Source organism: Balaenoptera borealis, assembly GCF_965194805.1.
Source record: "Balaenoptera borealis genome assembly, chromosome: 13".
In the NCBI taxonomy this organism is placed as follows: domain Eukaryota; kingdom Metazoa; phylum Chordata; class Mammalia; order Artiodactyla; family Balaenopteridae; genus Balaenoptera; species Balaenoptera borealis.
The window spans coordinates 100,518,272-100,545,897 of record NC_138870.1 but is presented as its reverse complement, the minus strand read 5'-3'; the positions used below and the strand labels follow the sequence as shown (position 1 = coordinate 100,545,897).

The window sequence follows — 27,626 nt, the reverse complement described above, 5'->3', positions numbered from 1 at the left end:
TCTGTCAGGCTGTGAGTGTGGGAACGTTGTTGAATCAGTCTGGTGGGTAATTGAGCTACATTTGAATTTTGTTGTTGCTACTCTTCCCCAGCGTCAGATCCCTCCAGCAGAAGATTGCCCAGGGCCCCCGGGCTCGAGTGGGTTTGCTATGCCTCCCCCTGTGGCTTTGCTTCCCAGTAGAGGAGGGTCTGGAGAAGCGGGCGGTGTTTCACGTCCATCCCCCACCAGTGGCTTCACGTGGCCTCTCGGGAGCAGTGGCAAAGGCTGCAGAGGAGAGCTTGTGAGGGTGAGCGTTCCCTGTGCCCGTGACTCCCAGCTCTTCTAGCCTGAGCTCCAGCCCAGCTTGGCCTTCAGGAATTTGCTAACATCTCGGCTGATTTCTTCCCACCCTCGCACTTTCTCCTGAGCCCCGCCAGGCGTGAAAGCTGGCGCGTCGGGCTCTCCTTGGAGCCTCGGGACTCCATGGAGTTCAGTCCCCTCGGCTCCTGCAACCTCAACTCTCTCATGGGCTCAAGAAAAGTTCTGAGTTTGTAGGTATTTGGCTTTTTCTTGTTAGAATGGGAGTGGCGTTCACTTGCTGCTTCCCACATCACAAGCAGAAGCGGAACCTGAAGTGGTGAATTTTTAAGTAGTTAGAAGGTAGTTGTCTGCTACTCTGCGTTTCCAGGGGACCTTTCAGCAGGCGTGCGTTCTGCCTCGTGACATGGAAACTTGGTGACATGGAATGAACTTGCTTTTCAGTTCCTTCACAAACCACAGGAATTTTACCCGGGTTTCACGTCCAGCTCACAGGCCCGTAAGTTTCCAGAGTCCGCTTCTGTGGTACCCATTTCCAGTCTTCTGATGCCCCTCCGGTCCCCACAGCCCGCACCAGCCGCCATCCTGTGCTGCATCTCCAGGCTGCGTCAGTGTCCTGGGCTGTAACCCGTCAGGACTGAAGAGCCACACGTGGGCCTCCACTTCCCCACCCACCCAGGCCCATCCTAGCAATGTGTATTCTGCCCATTGAAGCCCCTCTAGTTAAAATGGGATAAGAATAGGGTTTGCGCGGTCCTGCCTTGACCTCGCTTGCCCTCACAGGCTTCCATTAGGAAGGTGGTGGGCCCCTGCCTCACCTGCCTGAGAACGAGCCCCTTTTGTTGTCCTTGGCCGGTCTGTAGGCGTCCTCATTTCCATGCTTCAGCTCTTCACTGCCTCCTGAAGCATTCATGCCCATCCTTTGTATCTGTCCTTAATCACATGACCTTCCTCCCGCTTGCCTCCCAAGTCTTGCTAAGATACGAGAGCATGAGAGCCCACCGGCAGCCCACCCTCCTTTAAGCCACATCTTTCTTCCTTAAAGCCTTTCCTGAGAGATGTGATCAGAACACGAATTAGCCCTTCCCTCCATCCCTCTTCATTTCTAAAGGGTCTTCCCATTGTCTGATCGGTCTTATCATGTGTTAAGGATCTTCAGCCGTTAAAAAAAAACATGTATTGAGCACCTACTGTGTGCTAGCACCTTTGCAAGACGGTTGGCATTTAAAGATGAATCTCAGAGCATCCTTCGGGGAGTCTCTCAGCCAGGCTAGGTGTCACCTCATGGGTGGTTTCATCAGGATGCCGGAAGGAAGAGAAGAGGCTCTTGTCTGCCCAGTGGTTCTGGAGAACTTCCTTGGAGGAGACCGGTGCGGGGGTTACTGCCCTTGGTGATGATGGTGAGATCTGTCTGAGCCCATGTGGTCACTTTCTCAAGGACCCTCACTTCCACTCCACCGAGTAGTTTTCCCTCATTGATCAAAATTAAAGCAACATAAAACTACAGGTGTGATAAATGACACTGAACTATACACACACGCATGAAGTTGTTACGTAAGATGTAACCTTGGAGGGAAGTTGGGTGGAGGGTCCCTGAGGACCTCTGGGTACCATTCTTGCAACTTCCTGCAAATCTACAATGATTTCGAAATAAAAAGCTAAAACACATCAAGAATATTGTCCCAAAGTAAACTGTTTTCCCTTCTCAGGGCCTGGAATATTCTCCCTCTCTTCCTCACCCCTCAGTACTTCATTTCCAGAATTTCAAGTAGAGCCAGACATGGTCCCTTTTAATATGCTTCTGGAAAACCCCAGTGGAGCCCACAAGTCAAGCGGGTTTCTGACCAAGTTCAGGCACAGGGTAGGAACGTCCCTCCCATGGCCTCAGGGGTTCAGAGGCAGCTGCACTGGGCCTCGGGGGCTGTGAAAAAGCAAACTGGAAGCAAATTACCATTCTTCTCGGCTCCCTGAAAGCCCTCAAATCATCAAGAGTGGCTCACTTGGCACTGAGTCATTTTGCAACATCCGAGCTGTGCTGTGTGTGGCCCTGACACAGCCCGTGACATCAGACGGCACCGACACAAAACCGTAAACTTCTGCTGTTCTCCAGATGCCTCCCTTTTCATCTTGTGAGAAGACATTGTTTGCCCTGAGGGTGAGAAAAATTGCGGTGGCTGAGGGCTGCAGCACCTGTGCGTTGTTTGCAGGGCTCAGGGGGCCTTCGAGGAGCAGGAACGGGCCTGGCTGGGCTTCCCGGGGAACGAGGTGGGCTGGGGCTTGATGTGCATTTTCTCCTAAAACATTCTTCTGTCCTGCAGCTCAGTCTCTGTGACTAATCACAGGACTTAATGGCCTTAAAGTGCTCTCTAAGGGCCCAATTCAATTTAAAAATGTCCTGCAGAAGCCATGGATAATCCTCCCACGTATGCTTTCCCAGGAAGCCGCAGCCGGATGGGTGTTTCTCTTTTTTCAATTTTTCATTTGACGTGGGCCCTGGACCCCTGCGGAGGAGAGCGCCTCTTCGCTGGCTTCTTCCCCACTTCTGAGGGTTTGCCACTAACCCTGGGAGGTGACCTCTGCCTCTTTGCCAGTTTGACAGGCTCTGGGACGAGATGCCCGTCGACGCCAGGGGGAGGCTGCAATACCTGGACCTCCTGAGCAGCTTCAGCTCGGAGAAGGCGGCCCCGGGCGACTCGGCCAAGGCGCAGAGAGGAAGCAGTGTCCCCGAGGCCTCAGAGAGAAGCAGCTCTGCAGGATCATCGCCCGCTCGAGACCTGAAAGCGGGGTCCAAACCGCGGAGTCACCCCTGCGTGAGTTCCCGTCTCGCAGCGTCGCACTGGGTCCACGTCCCGCCGGGGCTGGGCTCCTAGTGTCCCCACAGGGTGCGGGTGACCGAGAAGGTGGCCAGGGTGAGCCTGGGGCGGGGGGCTCGGAGAAGAGCCACTGGTGGGTCCTCTCAGTCACCTGCCTGGGAGGGGAGGTAGCTGTGGGCACGGGGTGGGGGGAGGGAAGAGTAAAGAGAATTCAGAGCAGGAAGGGACCTTGGCGGCGGGGGCGGCATGTCAATCACACGGAGGGCATCATCTCGGACGAACGCAGATGCGCCAGGGTGGACAGCCCCGCCGTGGACCACAGGACCCGCAAGGTAAGTGTTGTTACACCCGTTTTACGGTTGAAGATACGAGGCTGTAAGAAGGGTCCTCGTGAGCTCAGGTCGCTTGTTAGACACAGAGAGAGCTGATTTCAAACCCAGGCCTGTCTGACCGCACGGCCCTGGATCTGGGCCGAGCCGCCCCGGCCTGGGATTGGGAGAGGGGCTCAGCCTCGCCGAGGCTCCCCTTCCTCTGCAAGAAGCTTGACGGTGTCTCCAGGGGAGGGTGGTTGAGGGGATGCCAATCGGGCACATGAGCCCCCACCTCCGAGCTTCCTGTACGGTGAGCACGCATTCATTCCTCGGGCCTTCAGTCAACACGTGTCTATCGCACGCCTACTACGTGCAGAGAATGAACACAGGTCCCTGCCCTTGTGGAGTTTACGATCTTGGGGGGGATGGGCAAGAGCAGTGAACATGTAAGGAAAGTGTTTAGTGAGTTAAAGATGGTGCATGGAGCAGAATGAAGGGGGGTCAGGTGCAGCCCGAAGGCGTCCACGCCTCAGTCCCCGGAACCTGTAATGTGTACCTTACATGGCGAGGGGGCATCAAGGTTGCAGAGGGAGTTAAAGTTGCTGATTGGCTGACTGCAAGACAAGATTGTCCCGGAGTGTCCTGGGGCCCGAGGTAATCCCACGGGCCGGTTGCTGGGGACACAGAGGCAGAAGGGTCACACTGGAGAGATGCCGTGTGGGGGAGACCCACCCGGTGTTGCAGCTTTGAAGGTGAGGGACGGTGCCGCGGGTCAAGGAATGTGGAGGCCTCCAGAAGCCAGAAAGGGCCGGCTATATATTTGTTTCCAAACTGTTTCTGTTAAAATGGTAACATTACCGTTTTTGTTTTGTTTTTCATTTTATTTCTGACAAAATGCTGCCTGTGAAATTGCGCACCTGAGTCCCATCTGTGAGTTTCTCTTATTACTTCCATGTGGGATCTCAGGTTACAAGACAGTTTTCTATCTTGCTAGACCCCCGCGAGCACGACCCCGCCGCTGCAGAGCTGCGAGCCCATCGAGAACAAGCTGCGGAAGAAGATCCAGGGCTGCTGGCGCGAGTTCCTGCGAGAGTGCCAGGAGAGGGACGCCAGCAAGCAGGGCGAGATCCCCGCCACCGCGTTCCAGAGTGCGTCCCGTTCCCTTTCCCCCCCCCCCGCCGGGGATGCAGGGTCGCCTCCCAGCACAAGTCCACTCCTCATGGTGGCGGCAGGGGAGTGACACAACAGGGGCCCGGCGGGGAGCACCTCAATAAACCCCAGTAGTGGGGACGAGGACTCCTCACGCCTCAGCCCCTACCAGGCAGGTCCGCACCTTCTTGATCAAGTCGGCATGCGAAACCGCAGGCTGGGTTGTGGTCTCTGGGCAGGTTGTAAATGGTGACAGACTTGGAGAGCTGAGGGAGGTGGGACATGGGCGGGGCGCAGGGGACAGCTTGGGACCCAGCTCTGCCCTGTTGATTGGATTTTCGCCGTGTATCACTTGGGTAGTCTTCAAATAAGACCAGTTAGATGTACACTCTCACTAATTGTTGCATACTGTTTACGCAGCCTTTCACATTACAGGAAAACCTGACCAGGTCTCTCCTCTGCTTAAAAGCCCCCTCAGCCCACCCACCCCCCGCCTTCTTTAATATATGGACCCCTTTTAAAGGAAAGCGTTTTTCCTGAGAACCTCCTATATCAACATAAACTACTTTTATGGTGTAAACTCTTTAAGTGAACAGCTCCTACCCTCCCCCCCCAAAAAAACACTTATGAGTTAAATGTAAAAATTTGAAATCAGTTATAATTAAACGATGTGACATTGATTTGATGTGACATGTTTCGCTGAAACGAAATCACCAATGTGGGTTTTAATGCACGTTTGCGTCCCACTTGTTTTTAGTTAATTCTTTTGATTTTGAGCATGATGAACCCTAACTTGCGGTTCTTCATCATCATCACCATCATCACTGTTTTTCTTTTTAACTATGAACTCCCGTAAGCGCCCCATCCATGGCTCTGACAGTGCATCCAAACTTCAGTGCTCTGAAAAAAAAAAAAACACTGATTAATTTTCAGAAGTCATTCCGTATTTTCTGTACATGTGGGATGGCCTTCTGCAAGTTGGAACCTCCAAGGCATCTAGTGGCCATTCCTTTGGGTCCCCCCGCCCATGTCCTGGGTGCACCGTGTCCTCCTACTGCTTTCCTCTGTGCAAAAGCAAAGAAACGTGTTTGCACAAGCACAGCAGCGTCTTCTGGGCTGCTCTGGTTTGAAGACATCATGTCTATAAATTCCACGTCCACTGGTTTTCCTAACTAACCTCAACAGTCAGTGTAGCACCGTGTTCCACTCCCAGAAACTTTGTTGCCTTCGTGATGTCCAATGGAAGTCTCAGCTTATTCAGCTGAAACTAAAATCCTTATCCTGCCTCTCTTCCAATTATGAGTTGTGACTCCAAAAGAAGCTTCGGCTGTATACCTAGTAAAAGACTGAGCACAAGTACTAGTGCAAAGTAAGGGGGCGTTGACATCCTGACATTTCCACCTCAGGGCAGCCAGGAGGACTCCCCAGTGTGGCATCGACGTGACCCTAGTCAGAAAGCCAGACGCAAACCCTCAAATCGCATGGCGGTTGTCTCTTCTGGGAGGTCCGTGTATTCCAGAATACACACTTTAGATCATCATTAAAATGAAAACTCAAAATGCATAAATTGGTGTAGCCTGGAAGACCCTTGAGAGCATATCTCGGAAGCACAGTTGGAAAATGCTTGCTCAGGGGCCAAGTCTGAATCCCTGGCCCACAGCCGGGCCCCTGCCAGACTCAACCCTAGCACGTGGAACCTTCCCTTCTCCCCTCCTGCCCGGCTCTGTCCCGACTCCCGTCTGCTGGGACCATCCCTTTGCCTTCTCCCCGCCTGCGTTCGTAAGCCCCACGGTGCCGTGTCCGTACTGCTGTGACCACAGCGACGGTGACCATGCAAAGCCGGGCCGGCAGGCAAAGCCAGGACCGAGGGGGCCCAGCAGGGCGCGGGTCCCCTCCCTCCTTGCCACACTTGCCTCGTCGCATGCCTGTGTGTTTCCATATCTGTCCAACCACCAAGCATGAGCCTGTGAAGCCAGCACAGGGCGTCTCAGCCGGTGATGAGTGAGTGAATGAAGGTGTGATCAAACGAATGAGTGAACCAACCGCCACCAACTGAACTGACATGTTTGCCTTTAGCGCTCGTGGAGAAATTCAACCTGGACGTAAACAGAGATGAGTGCCGGCAGCTCATCGTCAAGTACGACTTAAAGAACAACGGGAGGTTTGCTTATTGCAACTTCATTCAGAGCTGCGTCCTCCTGTTAAAAGCAAAGGAAACCTCGCTGATGCAAAGAATGAAAATCCAGAACGCGAATAAAATGGTACGTGAATCGTCCAGAGGAAACGGGTGGGGCTGGGGCTGAACGGGCTTCTTGCATTTTTCTCAGTTCCGCCTAAATCCCACCGTCTCACCTCATACAAACGGTGGCCCCATAAGGGCCTGGAGACCCCAGACTGGGAACCAGCAGCCTGGATCCAGGTTCTCAAACTGGCTGGGTGGCACATGCCCGCGGGCACCTCTGTGTGGCGAGCGTCGGGAAGAGTGTCAGCGGCTCACACGGCCACCACGAGCGGGGGGGTCTCGGTCAGTTCACTGGAGAGGTAAGTGGGGTGGGACCACAGCAAAGGGAAGCCCCTGTAACTTACACATAACCGCCTGTTCACTCATCAACTGTCTGAGACGGGCTGACCTTGCTCCTGGTATGGGCGGCCAGTTGGAGACCCTTTCTCTTTCTTGCATAAACTACACCCGTGATGCCTTGTCTACAGTTCTCTTCTTGTTTCCTTGAAGAGGAATGAGACCCTAAAGTTGCTTAAATGGCAACTGGAGCCTGTGCCCTAGATTTGTACCTTTTTTCTTAATCGTTTGTAATTTTATGATTCTCACCCACACCCACTTCAACCACGCTGTTCACGGACTCACCTTTCTCGAGTCTTTCCACAGCATGAAGTAAAAAAAGGCTTTTTCACACTCATATTCCCTCATCTATAACACTGAATTCAGTTACATTGAATTAAACAAGTACAACTGGCCTTGTCGACTTGGGAGCAAACACAGCTGATGCCAGCCAGCTGCCTTAGGACTCAGCTGCGGGGACCAGAGGTGTGGGGCAGGCCTGACAGCACAGTGGCGGCTTAAGACCGCTGGCGGCTTAGCCCAGCAAACAGTGGATTCCATAGCAGAAGCTTCCCATGCAGCCGCATTTGTCATTTGGGGCTAAATCGGGCCCCGTCTTAGCATAGTTTCTAGTTTAGCCAAACAAGAGGTAGCATCAAAGGCTTAGGCCAAGTTAAGGAAGTAAAACTTAACCTTAAGACAATTCTTTCTCTAGCTCAGCTTTTCTGTGAGTGGAGAAAACACTGTCCTTGGTGGGTCATCAGGGGACACAGGAACATAGCTGGAGAACCGTGGAGAACGCACAGCCTTCCAGGCCCCCGCCAGCTCTGGCCCTCCTCCACCTCTCCCGGCCTCAGCTCCCCTTTTTGTAAATGAGGGGAGGGGTGCTGAGCCCCTGGGCAGATGTCCCAGTTCGCCTCCGTGTGCTGCTGCCTCGCCCCCCAGCTCCGGTCTTTCACCCAGACGTGACCACAGCCTCCGCTCTGTGGCTTAGGCTAGTCCTGTCTTCCATCCTGGGCATGACTGACAGGTGGTGAGACTCCCCGAGAGCCTGTCCCAGGAGAGAGTGTGGCCAGGGCCTGCCCCTGCCCCTGCCTGGCCCCTGTGCCAGCCCCCATCCCCTCTGCAGGCTGTCCAGGCCCCACCATGCCAACTGTCTGCCGGCAGAGTAGCTAAAAGGGCCATTGCCTTTTCTAGTGCTTTGGGGGCTTTCTACAACTTTGACAGCAGAGACACCCTCTGTGGAAGTGAGCTGGGGCTTTGCTTTTGGGGTATCTTCTAGAGACGGAGGACTTCTGGATGGGTTGGTGTACAGGGCGGGGATGGGAAACCCTTTCTCAAGCCAGGCTTGGGTGTGGGAAGGGCAAGTGTGCATATAATCCCTTCTCTTCCGTGTAGGCCGACCAGCTGATTGGATAAATTGGCAGCTAACGAAGCTATAGTGTATCTGGTTTCTATCATAGGTGCTAAATGATATAAAAATTGAAAGCAATTTAACTTTGTGCTAATTTGTTTCATGTAGTGCCATGTTAAAAATGAAACTTTCCCAACATGTGTCACACATTACCGCCTACATTCCACCTCTGTGATATTCAGACATGCTTTGGGGCTAAAACGTGCTAAAACATCTTGTTTTCAATCTAATAAATAGCACCTAAATGAAATAATCATAGTGTAGTGTACTGTCTAATTACTAGATATAATTACAACCTTGTGATTTTTTTAAAAACTCTGTTCATTATAAGAACGTACTAGAAGACCCCAGCTGAATCTCCTTTTTTCCCTCAAACTATTTTGAAATTGGCCGGTTATCTGTCTGGCTCACCCCTCAAGTACGTGGGAGGGGGGGCCTCCCTGGGAGGCGGCCTGGCAGGTGTTGGCATCAAGCGGAGCCTCCCTGAGCCTCCATTTCCCAATCCAAGAAATGGGGATGAGGAGACCTACCTTCCTCCCAGCGTGGGGGAGGAGGGGAAGGAGATGTCAAGGAATGCTGTCTGTGATCGACCCACACGCAGACTGGTAATGCAAGGATGGGCAGCAGGGATGGGGAGCTTGGCGACTCCATTCTCGCTGGGCGCGTGGGGTGGGGAGTGAGCAGGGGGCCGAGACGCGAACGAGGCCCAGGAGAGGAGCTTGCAGCCCTCCCCCCTTCCCTTCGGGCCATGGCCTGTCCGCTCCATCCTTCCCATCCAAAAGCTCCTTTCTTACCTCCTCTTGGTTTTCGGTTCTTTTCCCAGAAAGAAAGCGGTGCTGAGACTTCTTCCTTTTACTCCGCCCTGCTGCGGATTCAACCCAGAATTGTGCGCTGCTGGAGGCAGATGCGGCGCACGCTCAAGGCCTACGACGAGGGAAGGACGGGGCTTTTGAGCGTGGCTGATTTCAGGAAGGTGAGCACAGGTCTTGTGCGGCTGTGACCTCTGACCAGGAAGCAGTTGCCAAATGCCAGAGGCCAGAAAACCTCCAGAAAGGATCCGCCAACCCCCAGCGGAAGGCCCAGGTGTGGGCAGCTGTCCCAGACCTCACTTCCTCGGTTCCCCCAGGTTATCAAGGGCCGAGTGCACTTGTCCCTGCACTGCAGACCCCAGGCTCTCCTCCCTGAAGCTTTCTAGAACCCTGCAGGGACGTCCCGGTGCCAACACCTGAGTGCAGCTGCCCTTGGGGCACCACGACACCTGCTGCGGCTCCTCGGAGCCCTGGCTGCACTCCACCCCACGCCAGGCCAGGCCTCCTCTCCAGCCACCCCTCCCAGGTCTTTATGGGGGGAGCCAGCAGGGTCACAGAGCAGAATGACAGCATCGGGGGACCGAGGCAGGGTCCCAGGTGTCCGACTCAGGGCCCACAGACCCCAGCCCTGCCTCACAGGAGCCCCGGGGTCGGCCGTCCCCTCTCCCGCAGCTGTCCTCACGTGGAGGGACTGCCCACCGCGCACCACACGGTTTGGTAAGCAGCTCTCCCGACAGAGCCTGAACCCCGGTGCCTTTCCTGCCCCGCGAGGAAGTCCAGCATCCACGGAGGAAGGTGGTCTGGAGGGAGCGCCTCGCCCACCGCAGCCGCCCCTCTGGAGCAGAACCTTTGCTTGACTTCACCCTGCAGAACCTTGGGAGTGCTTCTCCCAGAGGAAAGAAACGGGCCACCCTCAAGGGTGACTTAAAACTCCCACGTTCAGAATAACGTAGAACTCCTTGGATTGGCAGTTTCTTGACCCCCCTCTCCTCTTCTCTCTGCATCCCCACCCCGGCCACTGAGGTTCAGAAAATCACTGAGGTCCAGAACATTAGATTAAAAATCAAATATTACAGCCAAGAAGAAAACTCAGTCAAGACATCAAAGAGAGAAGGGGTTATGACCTCAAAATGCACTTACAATAAAATGTATTCCTTAGATTTATCTGTGCTTCAACAGCTAAAAAAAAGTTATTTAAGTAAAAAAGCTTTTCTTAAATAATAATGCAGGAAGATGAACCGCAGTTGGAGGGCCTGGCGGGGCTGCATTCTCAAGGGCCTCATGCAAGGTGCTGGAGGGCGAGGGGCCCCCTAGAGCCCCAGTGCCGCGCACGGTGGGCAGGGCCAGGCCTGTCGCTGGGCGGGGCCCTCCATGCCCCACAGTGGCAGCCAGCTCACAGCGTTTGTCTGTACTTTGGGGGCAAGTAAAATTCTCAGCCAGAGAAGGGAAGGAAGCGGGTGAGCTTCTGTTAGTCTCCTCCTCTTCATGTAACTTCCCAGGAATTCAGGGTGGGTGACAGCAGGGAGAGGGCAATAGAAACGGAGACGTTGCCCTCAGCAGAGCCAGAGCCCGAGACCAGATGGGTGCTGGGACCCTCTGGACACCCAGGCTCAGTCGCCTTTTCTGCTCTCAGCCCATCAGCCCCATAGCCAGGCCAGCTGACCTCAGCCCCATGGTCCCGGGCCAGTCCTGCCGGCCCCAGAGGAACGTCGGGCTCTTCTAGCCCCACTTTCTAGCCCGCTCTGAGAAACAAATTATAACACAAAACATAGATAGGAAATGTATAACCTAATCTTTATATTTATTTAATAGGGTATCTATCTATTAAAATCTGTGTCAGTTGCACATAACAGAGGTGAAAAAAAAAATAACAGCACCTTAAACATGGTAGAAGTTTATTTCTCTCTCCCATAAAAGAATCCCAGAGGTAGGAAGTCCAGAGCTGGCGTGGTGGCCGGACAGTCATCGGGGACATCTGTATTTTTTTCTACCATCCTCAACACCTGACTTCCTGCCTCAAGGTCGCCTCATGGTCCAAGATGGCTGCTAAAGCCCCAGCATCACTTTCACATTCCAGGCAGCAGAAAAGAGAGAAAGAGGGCATGCCCTTCTTCTTTAGAGACTTCCCAGAAGTCCCACATAACATTCTCACTTAGTTTTAACTGGCCAGAACATACCTAGCTATAAGAGAAGCTAAGAAATGTCGCTTTTTTAGGTGGACTGCCAGCAGCCTGGAAGAAAATCAGGGTTCTGATAACGGAAGGGGAAAGGGCAATCGGTATTGGTTGGGCAATAGCAGGCTCTGCCACAGGCTGTATTACTGTTGGGTCATAACTACTCCCTGCACCCTGCACCTGCGGGCCTGCCCTCCTCCCTGGGTGGGCCGCACCCCGAGGCCCCACCCTAGCTAAGGCGCTGTGGCCAGGTCTCCCCTCCAGTCCCCTCCTCTCCGTCCATCCTCCTCGTCCTCCACGTTGACCAGCCTCACTACCCTTCGGGGAGGCGATTCTGGGAGGGCCGGGTAGGAGTAGGGAACCCCAGCGGCTCCCATCTGAAGGGAAGTCCAGGGGTCTTCCTGTCCCACACCCGTGTTGCTGGACGGGGCTGCCTTGTTGGGTGGGGGGGCAGAGAAGAGGGGTGGGGAGAAGGGAAGCGGGAGAGAGAGCTGCTGGGGGCAGCTCTGGAGGTGGGCGGTCCAGGCTCGGGGCAGGAGGAGAGGTGGGCGCATGCCTCCTTGAGTGGCTCCGAGACCAGCGGGGGCTCCCCGTCTCTCCTGCAGGTCCTGGGGCAGTACAGCGTCAACCTCTCCGAGGAGGAGTTCTTCCACATCCTGGAGTATTACGACAAGACGCTGTCTTCAAAAATCTCCTACAACGACTTCCTCCGGGCCTTCCTTCAGTAGGGGGCCAGCTCTGCGAGCCCAGCGCGGACAGACGGGGACTGCAGGGCCTGTCCCCGAGACCAGTAGAATCTGTCATCGGGGTGTCTCACGAACTTCCAGAGTGTCCCCAAAACAGAGCCCACACCCACACCCGGCCTGCGTCTTTCCGAGGTCATCCCGGGCCCAGCACAGGGCTCTAGCATCAGCAGCGGCCTTCCAGAGGGCCTCGGGGCTGCCCCGCTGAGCCTCGGGACCCTCGTCAGTTTGAGCAAATTAAAATGTTAGTCTTTGCAAGAATGATGCTTGAGACTTTAAAAGAACCACCAACAATAAACTTCAAAACTCAGATTTTCTGAAGGTTTTATTCATAAGAGCTTGCTGGGTGCCTCAGGGATGCCACAGCACTTCCTCGACCTGGGTCATGTCTGTGCCCCTGCTGGGCTTGTCCACAGGGCCACCTCTCTGCCCCTGGGGACACAGGCACCAGGCTGACGTCACGGAGGAGCGGCCGACATCTAAGTCAGGCCGCATGTGTTCTCTGGGGGCTCAGCCTTTCCGGGGCCCGGCGAGCTGACAGCTGATTGGAGCCACCCACCAGCGCCCATTTCGGGAGGGACTCTTGCTTGGTCACGACAGGGTGTGACAAGCTAAGAGAGGTTTTAAATCGCCGCAGTCCTTTCCACCCATCATGAAGAAGATGGAAGGGAGACAGTTTGCTGCCTTCTGGAAGGTTCTGGAAGGAACAGGAGAGGCAGGCAAGAGAGCTGCCCCTGAGCTGTGTGACCCCAGGCTGTCAGGGAGGGGTGGGGAAAAGGAGCCTCCACTGTCACCCTGAGTAAACACACGAGCAACACACGGCCAGTGGGCCTCACTTCCCTCAGAGGGAGGCCCGGCCAGCGCCCACCGCAGCCCCAGCCACCGGAGGGCGGGTTCCCCAGGGCCTGGGCAACGGCCTTGGCTTCTCCTCCCCTTTCCTGTGGCCGTCACTGCCATGACCACGCCTCCTCCTTTCCCTGCTCCCAACGGGCACAGACACGGCTGCTGACCAGGGAAGGAGTCAAATGTTCAACCAGAGGCCATGGGAGCTCTTAGGAAGCCAGGCCAGAGCTAACCTCCTGTGAGCCCTGCTGGCTGCACCGCCACTCCAGCGGGCCGGGTGGGGTCTCCGTCCCCAGTGGAGAGATGGAGACCCTGAGGCCCAGGTGGAGGAGGGAAGGACGCCCTCTGGGATGCGTGAGGAGTGAGGAGGCGGCCCCTTGCTTCCTGCCCCTCTGCCAGGCACCCCCCAGCCTGGCAGGGGGGCACCGGGGACCAGGCTGAGGAGGTCTGTCTGGGCCAGGACTGCGGAGGCCCCCAGATCCCAGAGAACCTGCGGGCCCTGGGGGAGGCTCAGAGGACAAAGATGCCCACTGCGGGGGAAGGGGGAAGGGTTGCCCTGAGGGCAGCCTGAGTTCAGGGAGGAGGGAGGGAGGGGCCGTGGAACAGGAATACCCTCGGCCCCAGCAGCTCTTCTTTCTAAGGGACGGGGGGTGGGAGGATGCCCTGCCCTTGTGCCCCTGCCCCAGCATTCGGGGCCCCGCCTGTGTGCCCAGCCCCCACCCCGTGTGCCGGGCTTCAGCCTTCTTGAGATGTCGCCCACACGCTGCACCTGCTCCTCAGGGAATGCTAACTTGTCCTTCAAAACTCAGTGCAGAGCTGCCTCTTACAGGAAGCCTTCCTGACTTCCCCAGGCTGAGGTGCCCATTTCATCTGGTGCTGTTCAGCAGCCTGTGGGTCTGTCGTTGAGGGACTTAGGGGGCCTCCAGGTCAAGAAGGGGCTCAAGAGGCGAGTGGCTCATCCTGACACAGAAGCAGGACTCAGTGGGGTCACAACTGTCCACCAGCCCTCCTGAAACATTCTCAGAATAGTTTTGGTGTCAGTGAGATGGGGTTCCAGTTCCAGCTCTACCATGACACTCAGCCAAGTCATTTCACCCCTCTGAGTCTCACTTTCCACATCTGTAAAATGGGCAATCACGGCCCCCTCTCAGAGGACATTGTGAGGACCACATGTGGAAAGAGTTTGGCTCTGCAGGGGGGTTGTCTCTCGGAGTTAGCAGAGCTTCCGAGCCGAGGGTTCCAGGCGAGTGGGCTGTTAGCCACGCTCTCCCTTAACCCCAGAAGAGGTGGGGCAGCTGCTTTCCCAATGCCTGGCCCTTTCAAGCTTGAGTCAACAGAGCAGGGCTGGACTGAGGATCAGGGTGTCCAGCTGCCCCCTGCTCATCCCCTGGCCCCTGTGCAACTTACCTCTCTGGCTGAGCCTCCATTTCCGCATCTGCAAAATGAAGATAACCCCGCTTCCCTCGGGCTTGTCCACCAGTCGGTCTGTGCCCAGCCCCACGAGTCAAACCCAAACCTGCCTCCTAGAACCCCCAACAAGGTAGGTCAGAGACAATCAAAAGAGAGGAGGTCAGGGCTGGTGGGGGGAGCCCTGCGTATGGGAACCTGAAGAGCCCTGGCCCTACGCCTAGAGCTGGACTTCAGGACAGAATTTCAGCAAGGGGTCAAGGGAGGGTTTCAGCCGAGGGCCCTCAGAGTCAACGCTGGGAGGCCAAGAGGGCTGGGCCATTTCCCAAAGGCAGTACCGTGCTCCCCGCCGGGACCACCGGTCCCCTCCCTCTTCTCTTTCCTGGGCCCTTGTATCCCGATCAGGTGTCTTCAGGTGGGTAGCCTTCCCAGAGCAGGCCCAGCTGGGAGCAACAGCCCTTCTGGATCCTACTGTGTTGAAAGAACTGAGGGCCCACTTTTCCACCCCAGTAGAACTCATATTAAAGCAAATGGCCCCATTTGTCTCCCCGTCATGTAGCCATGTCCCTTGCTTTTGACCTTGAAGTTCCTGTTGCTAAATAATGTCTATTTCCCCAGTCCTTGAATCCACACTCAGCCACGTGACTTGTTTTGGCCAATGAGCTATTAGTAAGCATGACACAACAGAGGTTTGAGAAGCACCTGTGGTTTTGGGCTTTGAGATGCAGAGGGCTGGAAAGAGCATCACTCCCACCTGTATGAGGAGAAAAGCTGGACAAAACGCAAGTTAACAACTTTCCTTAAACCCACCTGAGAACGGAGCTCAGCGCAAACAATTCACTAAAGTCTGGAGATAGGCAGGTGCCTGCAGGGAGAAACAAGACCCAAGCATTTGCTTGCCTGGGCTAGACATCACAGAATACCATATAAGCTAGTAAGAGGATTCAGCTGGACATTTTTAACAGATTGCTCAAAACCAAATGTGGGCTAACCTGAGAATGTGAAGGCTCTGGGGGCTCTGACACAGAGGAGTCTGCATCCTCCAGGAACCTCACCAGGCACTCACAGAGATCAGGGAAGGTCCAGAGGAAGCTTCCTCCGTCCCCGTCCCCGCAGCGGTGTGGCTAGAAGAGGGTACCAGCAGCCACTGCTGAAACTCTGCCAGAACCCATCTCCCCATCCCTCGAAGGGAGCAGAAAGCTCCATATGCGGAGAAAAGGACAGCAAAACCGTAGCCTGAGGGCACCGGTCAGAACCCAGTGCAGGCGAGGGGGCAGAACAAGCTCTACTTCTGGAGGCGGACGGGGGCAGAAATACATGCTAAGCCCTGTATTACATCTGCAGGAGGGGCAGGGCACTCATGAAGGCTAAAGTATGCAAGGCCGAATCAGAACCTCAGAGAAGCCCCCACCCCATCCTCCACCACCACACCGACAATCATCAGATAAGATGAAAGGGGTGGGGGCTTCCCTGGTGGTGCAGTGGTTGAGAATCTGCCTGCCAATGCAGGGGACACGGGTTCGAGCCCTGGTCTGGGAAGATCCCACATGCGGCGGAGCAACTAGGCCCGTGAGCCACAACTATTGAGCCTGTGCGTCTGGAGCCCGTGCTCCGCAACAAGAGAGGCCGCGATAGTGAGAGGCCCGCGCACCGCGATGAAGAGTGGCCCCCGCTCGCCGCAACTAGAGAAAGCCCTCGCAGAGGAACGAAGACCCAACACAGCCAAAAATAAATAACTTAATCAATTAATTTAAAAAAAACAATGAAAGGGGAAACAGCTAGGAGAGCCACAGGAGCCCATCGCTCCAGGGAGCAGCACAAAGGAAGACCCAAAGGCAAGCTGCAAGCAAATTCAATGCAGCCCAACTCCTGACAAGATCAACCCAAGCCCCACACTAAAGTCCTAACAGAAAGAAAGACATATTCTTCTCCAAGCGTAAAAAATACTTACCTCAGCATCTACTGTTCTATTGTATCAGAGGTTAGCAAATCACAACCAGTGGACCAAATAGGGCCTGTGGCTTATTTTCATACAGTCTATGAGCTAAGAATGATTTTCACATTTTTAAAAGGTTGGAGGAGGAGAAAGAGAACAAGAGCAAGAAGGACAAGAATCGACAGACTGTATGTAGCCCACAAAGCCTAAAATATTTTCCATCTGACTTTCTACAGAAAAAGTTTGCTGACCTCTGCTATATAAATGTCCAGCTTTCAATAAAAAATTATGAGGCATACCAAAGGGCAATTAAAAGGAAAAAAAAAAACAGTCTGAAGAGACAAAGCAGTCATCAGAATGAGATTCAGATTTGGCACAGATTTTAAACTATCAGAAAAGAAATTTAAAATAATCAATTTGTATGTTAAAGCTCTACCGGGAAAAGTAGACAACACATATAATCAGACAGGAAGTTTCAGCAGAGAGGTGGAAACTGTAAGAATCAAATTGAAATGTTAGAAATGAAAAACAGTAACAAAGATAATGATTGCCTTTGACAGACGCATCAGTAGACTTACACAATCAAGGAAAGAATGAGTGACCTTGAAGATAGATTAATAACATGTACCCCAATTGAAATGCAAAGAGAAGAAAGAATGGGAAAAATAAAATATCAGAGAGATGTGGGACAATATAAAATGGTCTAACATATACATAATTGGAAACTAAGAAGAAGAAAGAGAACATGGGGCAGAAGAAATATTTGAATAAATGATGGCTGAGAATTTTCCAAAATTAGTGAAAGACCTTAAACTATAGAGAAAAGAAGCTTATTGGACCAGGCAAGATTCCTTTATATACATAAGATTCTCATATGCATATGAGAGAAAGAGAGAGAGAGGGAGGCAGAGAGAGTTTTAAAAGTTAAAAGTTATATATACTTTCAAAAGTTAATAAGTCAATACAGGAGATAAGATGGAATCATAGAGGCAAAATTAGAAGAATAAGGACCTCTGACACGTCTCTCCTCCAAATTGTTAGAATCAACTTTTTCAGAATTCTAGAACTTAACCGAAGATTTGCAAGAACCCAAGGAACATTTATTCAAGAAAAGCAGCTGAAACCTAGCAAGGACAGCAAGCTTTGTGGCATTTTAGCTTGCCCAGTCAGCCACCTCCGGCTCCACAGTAGCCTTGAGAAATAACAGCTCTCTCAATGCAGAGTGGCAGGCACTGGAGGGAACAGAATAGAGCTGGAGCACTTTCAAAGCCTCATTCCCAAAGAATTAGCATTATTTGACCTGCCTAGTGATTCCCTGGAAGACCTCATTTGCAAGACTGCCTGTATGTGAACTGACTCAGAGACTGCACAGTTACAGGTATGAAAAAACATTTCCCCCAGAGTAGGGGAGGGGATGTTTGTCAAAAAAAAATTACACACAAATGTTTTAACTTTGCGGCTGCTTGAGGCAGTAGATAACAGCTGGGGTAACCAATAGACTACACAGAACGCTTAGAAGGAAAAGCTGAGGAATAAGAGGGTTTGGAAAGTTCCCAAGATATTCCTGGGAATCTAGAAGGCCATGTATGTGCGTAGGGCTGGGCACATGCCCAGGGATGTGTGCGTGCTCAGAAAAGACATGAGAAAGCCCTAAGCTGTCATCTCTAGCTGACCTTAAGGCTCTGCACAAGCAGGAAATCAAGGCTAAAACAGAGTTGTCAACTACCTACCTGAGTGTTGAAGGCATGATTCCAAATGCACACAGAGCTCAGCAGCAGATTGGGAGATTTACTGCTTCCAAGTGTTTAAGGAAATCTCTGCCTAATCATTAGCTAACCATTAAGCTACCTGAGAAAAGATTTCAATGGCCACACATGACAAAGAATACAAACTTTACAGAATTATTTCAGAAAAGTCACTAAATAAACAACTACAATAAACAACAACAACAATAAACCTTTGGAGGAGGAGAATCTTATTTCCAAAGTTGCTATAGTACATTATTTTAAATAACCAGTGTTTAATAAAAAATTATAAGACATACAAAGAAACATGAAAGTATGGCCCATACACAGGGGAAAAAATATAATCAATAAAAACTGCCCCAGAGGAAGCCCAGATATTGGACTTAGTAGACAAAAACTTTAAATCGGCTATTTTAAATATATTCAAATATCCAAAGGAACCCATGTCTAAAGAACAAAAAGAAAGTACAAGAACAATATCTCACCAAATAGAGGATATTAAAAGTATTAAATAAGCAGATCAAAAGCATTAAAAAGAACCAAAAAGAAATTCCAGAGTTTGAAAAGTTTAACTGAAATTTAAAATTCACTAGAAGAGCTTAACAGCAAATTTGAAGATGCAGAAGAAAGAATCAGAAAACTTGAATATGAGTGAATTGAGATTATCCAGTCTGAAGAACAGAAATAAATAAATAAATAAAGGAAGAACAAAATTCTTTCTTGAAGAAGAAAAATGAACAGAGCCTCAAAGATTTGTAGGGTATCATATGCACAATGGAAGTCCCAGAAGGAAAGGATAGGGAGAAAGGGGCAGAAAGAATATTTGGAGAAACAATGGCCAAAAATTTCCCAAATTTGAAGAAAAACATGAATCTGCATATCCAAGAAATTCAATGAACTCCAAGGAGGATAAAGGCTCACAGAGGTCCACACACAGACCTATCATATTGAACGTATGATCATCTTAGTAGATGCAGAAAAAGCATTTGCCAAAATTCAGCACTATTTCATAAAAAAACCTCTTAGCAAACTAGGAACAGAAAGGAACTTCATTAACTGAATAAGAAACATTTACAAAACACTATAGCTAAAATTACAGTGAATGGTGAGAAACTGAATGTTTTCCCCTAAGATCAGGAGAAAGGCAAGAATGTCCTCTCTCATCACTTTTATTCAACATCATACCAATAGTCCTAACCAGTGCAATAAGGTAGGAAAAATAAAAATGGGAAGGAAGAAATGAAGTTGTCTCTATTTGCAGATGACATGGTTAAATTCCAAAGAACTCACCAACAAGATAAATAAGCTAACTAAGTGAGTGACAAGGTCAGTACCCAAAAGTTAATTATATGTCTATGTACCCACAGTGAACAATCAAAACATGAAGTTTAAAAAACAGTACTATTTATAATATACCCCCATTAAGTACTTAGATATAAATCTAACAAAATGTGTATAGGATCTGTATGATGAAAACTGCAAAACATAAATGAAAGAAATCAAAAATCTAAATAAATGGAGAGATAAATGGTTTTCATGAATTGTGAGACTCAATGTTGTTAAAATATCACTTCTCTCCAGTTTGATCTATAGATTCTATGCAATCCCAATCAAAATCTCAGCAAGATTTATATGTCAAGTCAATCCAAAAATATATATGAGGGGCGGAGTCAAGATGGCAGTGTGGGAAGATGAGGAGTTAGTCTCCCCACACCTAGGGTGCCTGATGGCTGCTAGTAGGGGCTCTCATCCCCAAGGAGATGGGAGGAACCCCACAGTGAACCGGTAGGATGTAGGAGGACCAAGGGAGGAGGAGAAGTGGAGGCCAGACAACATCGGCACCCCTGAGGCTGGAGAGATCAGGAGAGGCAGGTGGGAGGGACTCTCCGGGAAGAACGCGAGAGGAGCAGAGGGCCATTGCCCCGCCCACTCGGGCACTGGGAGCCTGCTGAGCTCCCAGGTGAGGTGCTCCTCCCTCTGAGACCAGGGGTGGGGGACACGCCTGGGCCCCTTCTCTTCTTTGATTCTAAGCCCCACACCCCACAGCCCCCAAGGTATTTTCCAGCCCTGTGGGTCCTGAGCATTAGCCCCACCCACTGCCCAAACCTCGCCCTTGCTTAGGCCCTGCCCTCCACAGCCAAGGCCTTTTCCCACCCTCCTTTTTTTTTTTTTTTCCCTTTTCCCTTTTCCTTGTTTTTACTACTGTGATACTGACGTACCTTTCGATTTTTGATTCATCTATGTTTTTATTTTTACATTCTTTCTAACATATCTGTTAGTTTCCTAGTCTAATATTATTTTTTACTTTTTATTGTTCTTTTTTTTTTTTGCCACCCCACGTGGCTTGTGGGATCTTGATTTGTGAGCACGGGTTTGGGCGGAAGCTCCTGCGGTGGGAGCTCCGAGTCTGAACCACTGGACTAACAGAGAACCTCAGACCCCAGGGAATATTCATCGGAGTGAGGTCTCACAGCGTTCCTCATCTCAGCACCAAGACCCAGCTCTACCCAATAGCCTACAAACTCCAGTGTTGGAAGCCTCAGGCCAAACAACCAGTAAAACAGGAGTACAATCCCACTCATAAAAATAAATAAATAAATAAGATGGCAAAAAAATATATCACAGATGAAGGAGCAAGGTAAAAACCTAAAAGACCAAATAAATGACGAGGAAATAGGCAATCTATCTGAAAAATAATTCAGAGTAATGATAGTAAAGATGATCCAGAATCTCAGAAATAGAATGGAAGCACGGATTGAGAAAACACAAGAAATGTTTAACAAAGATCTAGAAGAACTAAAGAACAAACAAACAGAGATGAACAGCACAATAACTGAAATGAAAACTACACTAGAAGGAATCAATAACAGAATAACGGAGGCAGAAGAACGAATAAGTGAGCTGAAAGAAAAAACGGTGGTAATAACTGCTGAGGAGAAGAATAAAGAAAAAAGAATGAAAAGAATTGAAGACAATCTCAGAGACCTCTGGGACAACACTAAATGCACCAACATTCGAATTTTAGGGGTTTTAGAAGAAGAAGAGTAAAAGAAAGGAAGGGTCTGAGAAAATATTTGAAGAGATTATAGTTGAAAATTTCCCTAACATGGGAAAGGAAATAGTCACCCAAGTCCAGGAAGCACAGAAAGTCCCATACAGGATAAACCCTCAGAAAAACACACCAAGACACACATTAATCAAACTAACAAAAATTAAATTCGAAGAAAAAATATTAAAAGCAGCAAGGGAAAAACAAAAAATAACATACAAAGGAATCCCATAAGGTTATCAGCTGATTTTTCAGTGGAAACTCCACAGGCCAGAAGGCAGTGGCAGGATATACTTAAAGTGATGAAAGAGAAAAACCTACAACCAAGATTACTCTACCCAGCAAGGATCTCATTCAGATCCGATGGAGAAGTCAAAAGCTTTTCAGACAAACAAAAGCTAAGAGAATTCAGCACCACCAAACCAGCTTTACAACAAATGCTAAAGAAACTTCTCTAAGCAGGGAAACACAAGAGAAGAAAAAGATCCACAAAAATAAACCCAAAACAATTAAGAAAATGGTAATAGGAACATACATATTGATAATAACTTTGAATGTAAATGGATTAAATGCCCCAACCAAAAAACATAGACTGGCTGAATGGATACAAAAACAAGACCCATATATATGCTGTCTACAAGAGACCCACTTCAGACCTAGGGACACATACAGACTGAAAGTGAAGGGATGGAAAAAGATATTCCATGCAAATGGAAATCAAAAGAAAGCTGGAGTAGCAATACTCGTATCAGATAAAATAGACTTTAAAATAAAGACTGTTACAAGAGATAAGGAGGGACACTACATAATGATCAAAGGATCAATCCAAGAAGATATAACAATTATAAATGTTTATGCACCCAACATAGGAGCACCTCAGTACGTAAGGCAAATGCTAACAACCATGAAATGAGAAATCGACAGTAACACAATAATACTAGGGGACTTTAACACCCCACTTACACCAATGGACAGATCATCCAAACAGAAAATAAATAAGGAAACACAAGCTTTAAATGACACAATAGACCAGATAGATCTAATTGATATTTATAGAACATTCCACCCAAAAGTGGCAGAATACACTTTCTTCTCAAGTGCACATGGAACATTCTCCAGGATAGATCACATCTTGGGTCACAAATCAAGCCTCGGAAAATTTAAGAAAATTGAAATCGTATCAAGCATCTTTTCTGACCACAATGCTATAAAAGTGGAAATCAATCACAGGAAAAAAACTGTAAAAAACACAAATAAATGGAGGCTAAACAGTGTGCTACTAAATAACCAAGAGATCACTGAAGAAATCAAAGAAGAAATAAAAAAATACATAGAAACAAATGACAATGAAAACACGACAATCCAAAACCTATGGGATGCAGCAAAAGCAGTTCTAAGAGGGAAGTTTATAGTAATTCAATCTCACCTCAAGAAACAAGAAAAATCTCAAATAAACAATCTAACCCTACACTTAAAACAACTAGAGAAAGAAGAACAAAGAAAACCCAAAGTCAGTAGAAGGAAAGAAATCATAAAGATCAGAGGAGAAATAAATGAAATAGAAACGAAGAAAACAATAGCAAAGATCAATAAAACTAAAAGCTGGTTCTTTGAGAAGATAAACAAAATTGATTAAACCCTTAGCCAGACACATCAAGAAAAAAAGGGAGAGGACGCAAATCAATAAAATTAGAAATGAAAAAGGAGAAATCACAACTGACACTGCAGAAATACAAAGGATTATAAGAGACTACTACAAACAACTATATGCCAATAAAATGGACAACCACAAAGAAATGGACAAATTCTTGGAAAGGTACAATTTTCCAAGACTGAACCAGGAAGAATTAGAAAATATAAACAGATCTATCACAAGTAATGAAATTGAAACTGTAATTTAAAATCTTCCAATAAACAAAAGTCCAGGACCAGATGGCTTCACAGGCAGATTCTACCAAACATTTAGAGAAGAGCTAACACCAATCCTTCTAAGAGTCTTCCAAAACATTGCAGAGGGAGAAACACTCCCAAATTCATTCTACAAAGCCACCATCACACTACCAAAACCAGAAAAAGATATCACAAAGATAATTTTAGACCAATATCACTGAAGAGCATAGATGCAAAAATCCTGAAGAAAATACTAGCAAACAGAATCCAACAACACATTAAAAGGATCATACACCATGATCAAGTGGGATTTATCCCAGGGATGCAAGGATTCTTCAATATATGCAAATCAATCAATGTGATACACCACATTAACAAATTAAGGAATAAAAACCATATGATCATCTCAATAGATGCAGAAAAAGCTTTTGACAAAATTCAACACCAATTTATGATAAAAACTCTCCAGAAAATGGGCATAGAGGGAACCTACCTCAACATAATAAAGGCCATATATGACAAACCCACAGCAAGCATCATACTCAATAGTGAAAAACTGGAAGCATTTCCACTAGGATCAGGAACAAGACAAGGATGTCCACTCTCACCACTATTACTCAACATAGTTTTGGCAGTCCTGGCCACAGCAATCAGAGAAGAAAAAGAAATAAAAGGAATATAAATTGGAAAAGAAGAAGTAAAACTGTCACTATTTGCCAATGACATGATACTATACATAGAAAATCCTAAAGATGCCACCAGAAAACTACTAGAACTAATCAATGAATTTGGTAAGGTTGCAGGATACAAAATTAATGCACAGAAGTCCCTGGTGAGAGTAGCATTGACATATATACACTACTGAATGTAAAATAGTTGGCCGGTGGGAAGTAGCAGCATAGCACAGGGAGATCGGCTCGGTGCTTTGTGATGACCTAGAGGGGTGAGATAGGGAGGATGGGAGGGAGGCTCAAGAAGGAGGGGATATTGGGACATGTGTATGAATATGGCTGATTAGCTTTGTTGTGCAACAGAAGCTAACACGGTATTGTGAAGCAATTATACTCCAATAAAAATCTATTTAAAAAAAATATATATATATATGAAAATATAAAGGAGCTAAATTAGCCAAAACAACTGAAAAAGAACAAAATTGAAGCACCCATACTACCTAACTTCAAGATTTACCCATAAAATTATAGTAATCAGGAGAATATGATTTTGACAAAATCACAGACCTCTAGATCAATGGAACAAAATAGAGAGCCGAGAAATAAACCCACACAAACATAGTCAACTGATTTTTGACAAATGTGCAAAGGCAATTCCGTGGAAAAATAGTGTCCATTTGAAAAAACATGAAACTTGTCATATACCTCACACCTTACACATAAATTAACTCAAAATGCATTATAGACCCAAATGTAAACATAAAACTTCTACAAGAAAACGTCAGAGAAAATCTGCATGACCTTGGGTTTGTCAATGTGCTACACCAAAAACACAATCTATAAAAGAAAAAATCGATAAACTGGACTTTATGAAAATTAAAAACTTTTGCTCTGAGAAACTGTTAAGAGTATACAAAGACAACCTACAGACTGGAAGAAAAGATTTGCAAATCACGTATTCAATTAAGGACTTGTATCCAGTGCCTAAAGAACTTTAAAATTCAAAAACAAGAAAAAAAACAACCTAGCTTTTAAAGAAGGGCACAAAAGATATGAACAGATGCTTCACAAAAGAAATATGGCAAATAAACGTATAAAAAGATGTTCAACATTATTAGTCATTAGGGAAATGGAAATTAAAACCACAATGAGATATAACATACTCAAATGGTTAAAATTTTTTAATTTTTAAAAAAAAATTTTGGGGGGGTATAGTTGATTTACAATGTTGTGTTTGTTTCAGGTGTACAGCAAAGTGAATCTGTTATACATATACATATAACCACTGTTTTTTAGATTCTTTTCCCATATAGGCCATTACAGAGTATTGAGTAGAGTTCCCTGTGCTATACAGTAGGTTCTTATTAGTTATCTATTTTATATATAGTAGTGTGTATGTGTCAATCCCAATCTTCCAATTTATCCCTCCCCTCCCCCTTAACCCCAGGTAACCATAGTTTATTTTCTACATCTGTAACTCTATTTCTGTTTTGTAGATAGATTCATTTGCAGCCTTTTTTAAGATTTGGTTAAAATTTTTAAATTGACAATACCAAATTCCGGTGAGGATGTGGACCAACAGGAAAAGTCATTTATTGCCCATGGGATTACAAAAGCATACAGCTACTTTGGAAAACGGTGTGGTTAAAAAGGGGCCAAATGCAGGAATTTTTCAGGTGATGGAACTATTCCCTATAGTACTGGAGTGGTGGATACATAACTCTAAATATTTGTCAAAACCCATAGAACTGTACATTACAAAGAGTGAACTCTATTGTATGCAAACTTGAAACAGCCAATCAGCGTGTCAGGGGGTCTCAGGATGGAATGCAGACTGTGACTGAAGGATCTAATTGTATTGCAAATATATGACAAAACCTCACTGATTAGGTGGGGGGAAAGGAGCGGACCAATTTAACCTTGGAAAACAGAGTTTAGACTGTAAAACTAAAGACAAAAAGATTGCACGTGAACCCTGTACTCTGGTTGGTAACAATGTTTCTTACAGGGGTACAGATCAGCAGTTCTGAGACTCTGTGCTTTGTAGGTATCCTAGGGTCAAACAAATACCTAAACTGATTGTAGATATGGGAGCCAGGCTTCTGATTGTCAAAGGAAAAAGTTACAAATGGGCAAGGCAGCAAGGCAAGAGTAAGTTCTGCATTGCTGGCTTAGCGTCAGAGGGGAGGCTGTCAGTATGAACTAATGCTTATTTTAAGATAAATAGATGATAGGTGGATGGATGGACGGACGGATACAGAGGCAGGGATAGATAAGTGTATGTATACATGGATTAGTATACTACAAATATTTCCTAGCTCTGTCCACTAAGAGGGTCTAGAAATAGTGATAGTAGCAACCAGTCCATCTACAATCCAGATCTTAGTTTCTAAATAAAAGGAGCCAGAACTCTATGGAGAAATGGCTGATACTAGCACTGGGGCAAGAGAAATACAAGGTGAGCCTGGAGCAGAAAGCAAGAAAGTGAAACAAACAAACGAACAAACAAAAAAATAGGAATATATCAAAAGAACACAGGAGCCAATTTGAAAGGGCTCCCAAAGGGACAAAGTTAGAACAATTTGACCAATGAAATAAATGATAGCATGAGATTCTAACCTAAAGAATATCCATGCTGCTGTAAATAAATAAATGACAGAGAAGGGACAAATCTCCCTTACAGAACAATTCCAAATAATAAATGTAGGAGGGAAAAAGAAATAGAAAATCATCATGAGAACACCACAGTAACCATTGCTCCAGGCAAGATCCACGGACGGATGCTAAAATTAGTGCGCAAAACTTTAGGAGGTTTGCATAGCCTTGAAATGTCTCCTCCAAATAGGTATTAATTAATGTGGTGATTTTATCATATGCCCACATTCTTTGATGCTTCATTCCCCTCTCCTTGAGTGTGAGCTGAACTAGTGACTCATTTCTAACAAACTGAGTATGGAAAAGGAAAACTAGTATCTTTATAGTGGAGAAACCTGGCAGACATCCCGTAACCATGTGATCAAGATTAACATCCACAGTGATAAGTCACGGTGGTCTAATGTTACCCCAGATATGATGCCTTGAGAAGGACACATCACCTCCGCACATAACCCCAGACAAATCATGAGAAATCATCAGACAAACCCAACTTGAGGGGCAGTCTACCAAATAGTCAGTATTCTTCAAAACTTTCAAGGTCATGAAAATTGAGGAAAGGCGGGGGAAAAATATCGCCGACCACAAGGGGCTAAGCAAACACGATGACTAAATGCAACATGGTCTCGTGGACGGGATGTTAATGAAAAAGATCCAGGGACTTCCCTGGTAGAGCAGTGGTTAAGAATCTGCCTGCCAAAACAGGGAACACGAGTTCAAGCCCTGGGCCAGGAAGATCCCACATGTGCGGAGCAACTAAGCCTGTGCACCACAACTACTGAGCCTGCGCTCTAGAGCCCGCGAGCCACAACTACTGAGCCCATGTGCCACAACTACTGAAGCCCACATGCCTAGAGCCTGTGCTCCGCAACAAGAGAAGCCACCGCAATGAGAAGCCCGCGCACCGCAATGAAGAGTAGACCCCGCTCACCGGAACTAGAGAAAGCCCGCGCGCAGCAACGAAGACCCAATGCAGCCAAATAAATAAATAAATTTATTAAAAAAAAAAAAAAGATCCAATTGAAGATCTAATAGTCTTATATTGCTGCTAATCTCTTAGTTTTGATAAATGTAACATAGGAATATAAGATGTTAACATTAGGGGAAACTGAGTGAAGTGTATGTGGGCACTCTCTGTACCATCTTTACAGCTCTTCGTAAATGTA

General features: G+C 48.0%; 1 protein-coding gene across 10 annotated transcripts in view; it reads left to right on the top strand.

Moving 5' to 3' along the window:
* EFCAB6 (EF-hand calcium binding domain 6) overlaps positions 1-13,713 on the top strand; it is a 253,522-nt gene extending 239,809 nt beyond the window's left edge. For 9 of the 10 annotated variants that reach the window (XM_082352631.1, XM_082352630.1, XM_082352622.1 and 6 more), the window contains 5 exons: positions 2,889-3,107; positions 4,416-4,569; positions 6,647-6,831; positions 9,365-9,514; positions 12,130-13,713. In XM_082352631.1, the coding sequence (XP_082208757.1) occupies positions 2,889-3,107; positions 4,416-4,569; positions 6,647-6,831; positions 9,365-9,514; positions 12,130-12,252 (831 nt within the window). In that variant the 3' untranslated portion in view covers positions 12,253-13,713. The remainder of the gene's footprint in view (positions 1-2,888; positions 3,108-4,415; positions 4,570-6,646; positions 6,832-9,364; positions 9,515-12,129) is intronic. The other variant, XM_082352629.1, reaches the window with a different exon arrangement.
* Positions 13,714-27,626: the final 13,913 nt, after the last annotated feature.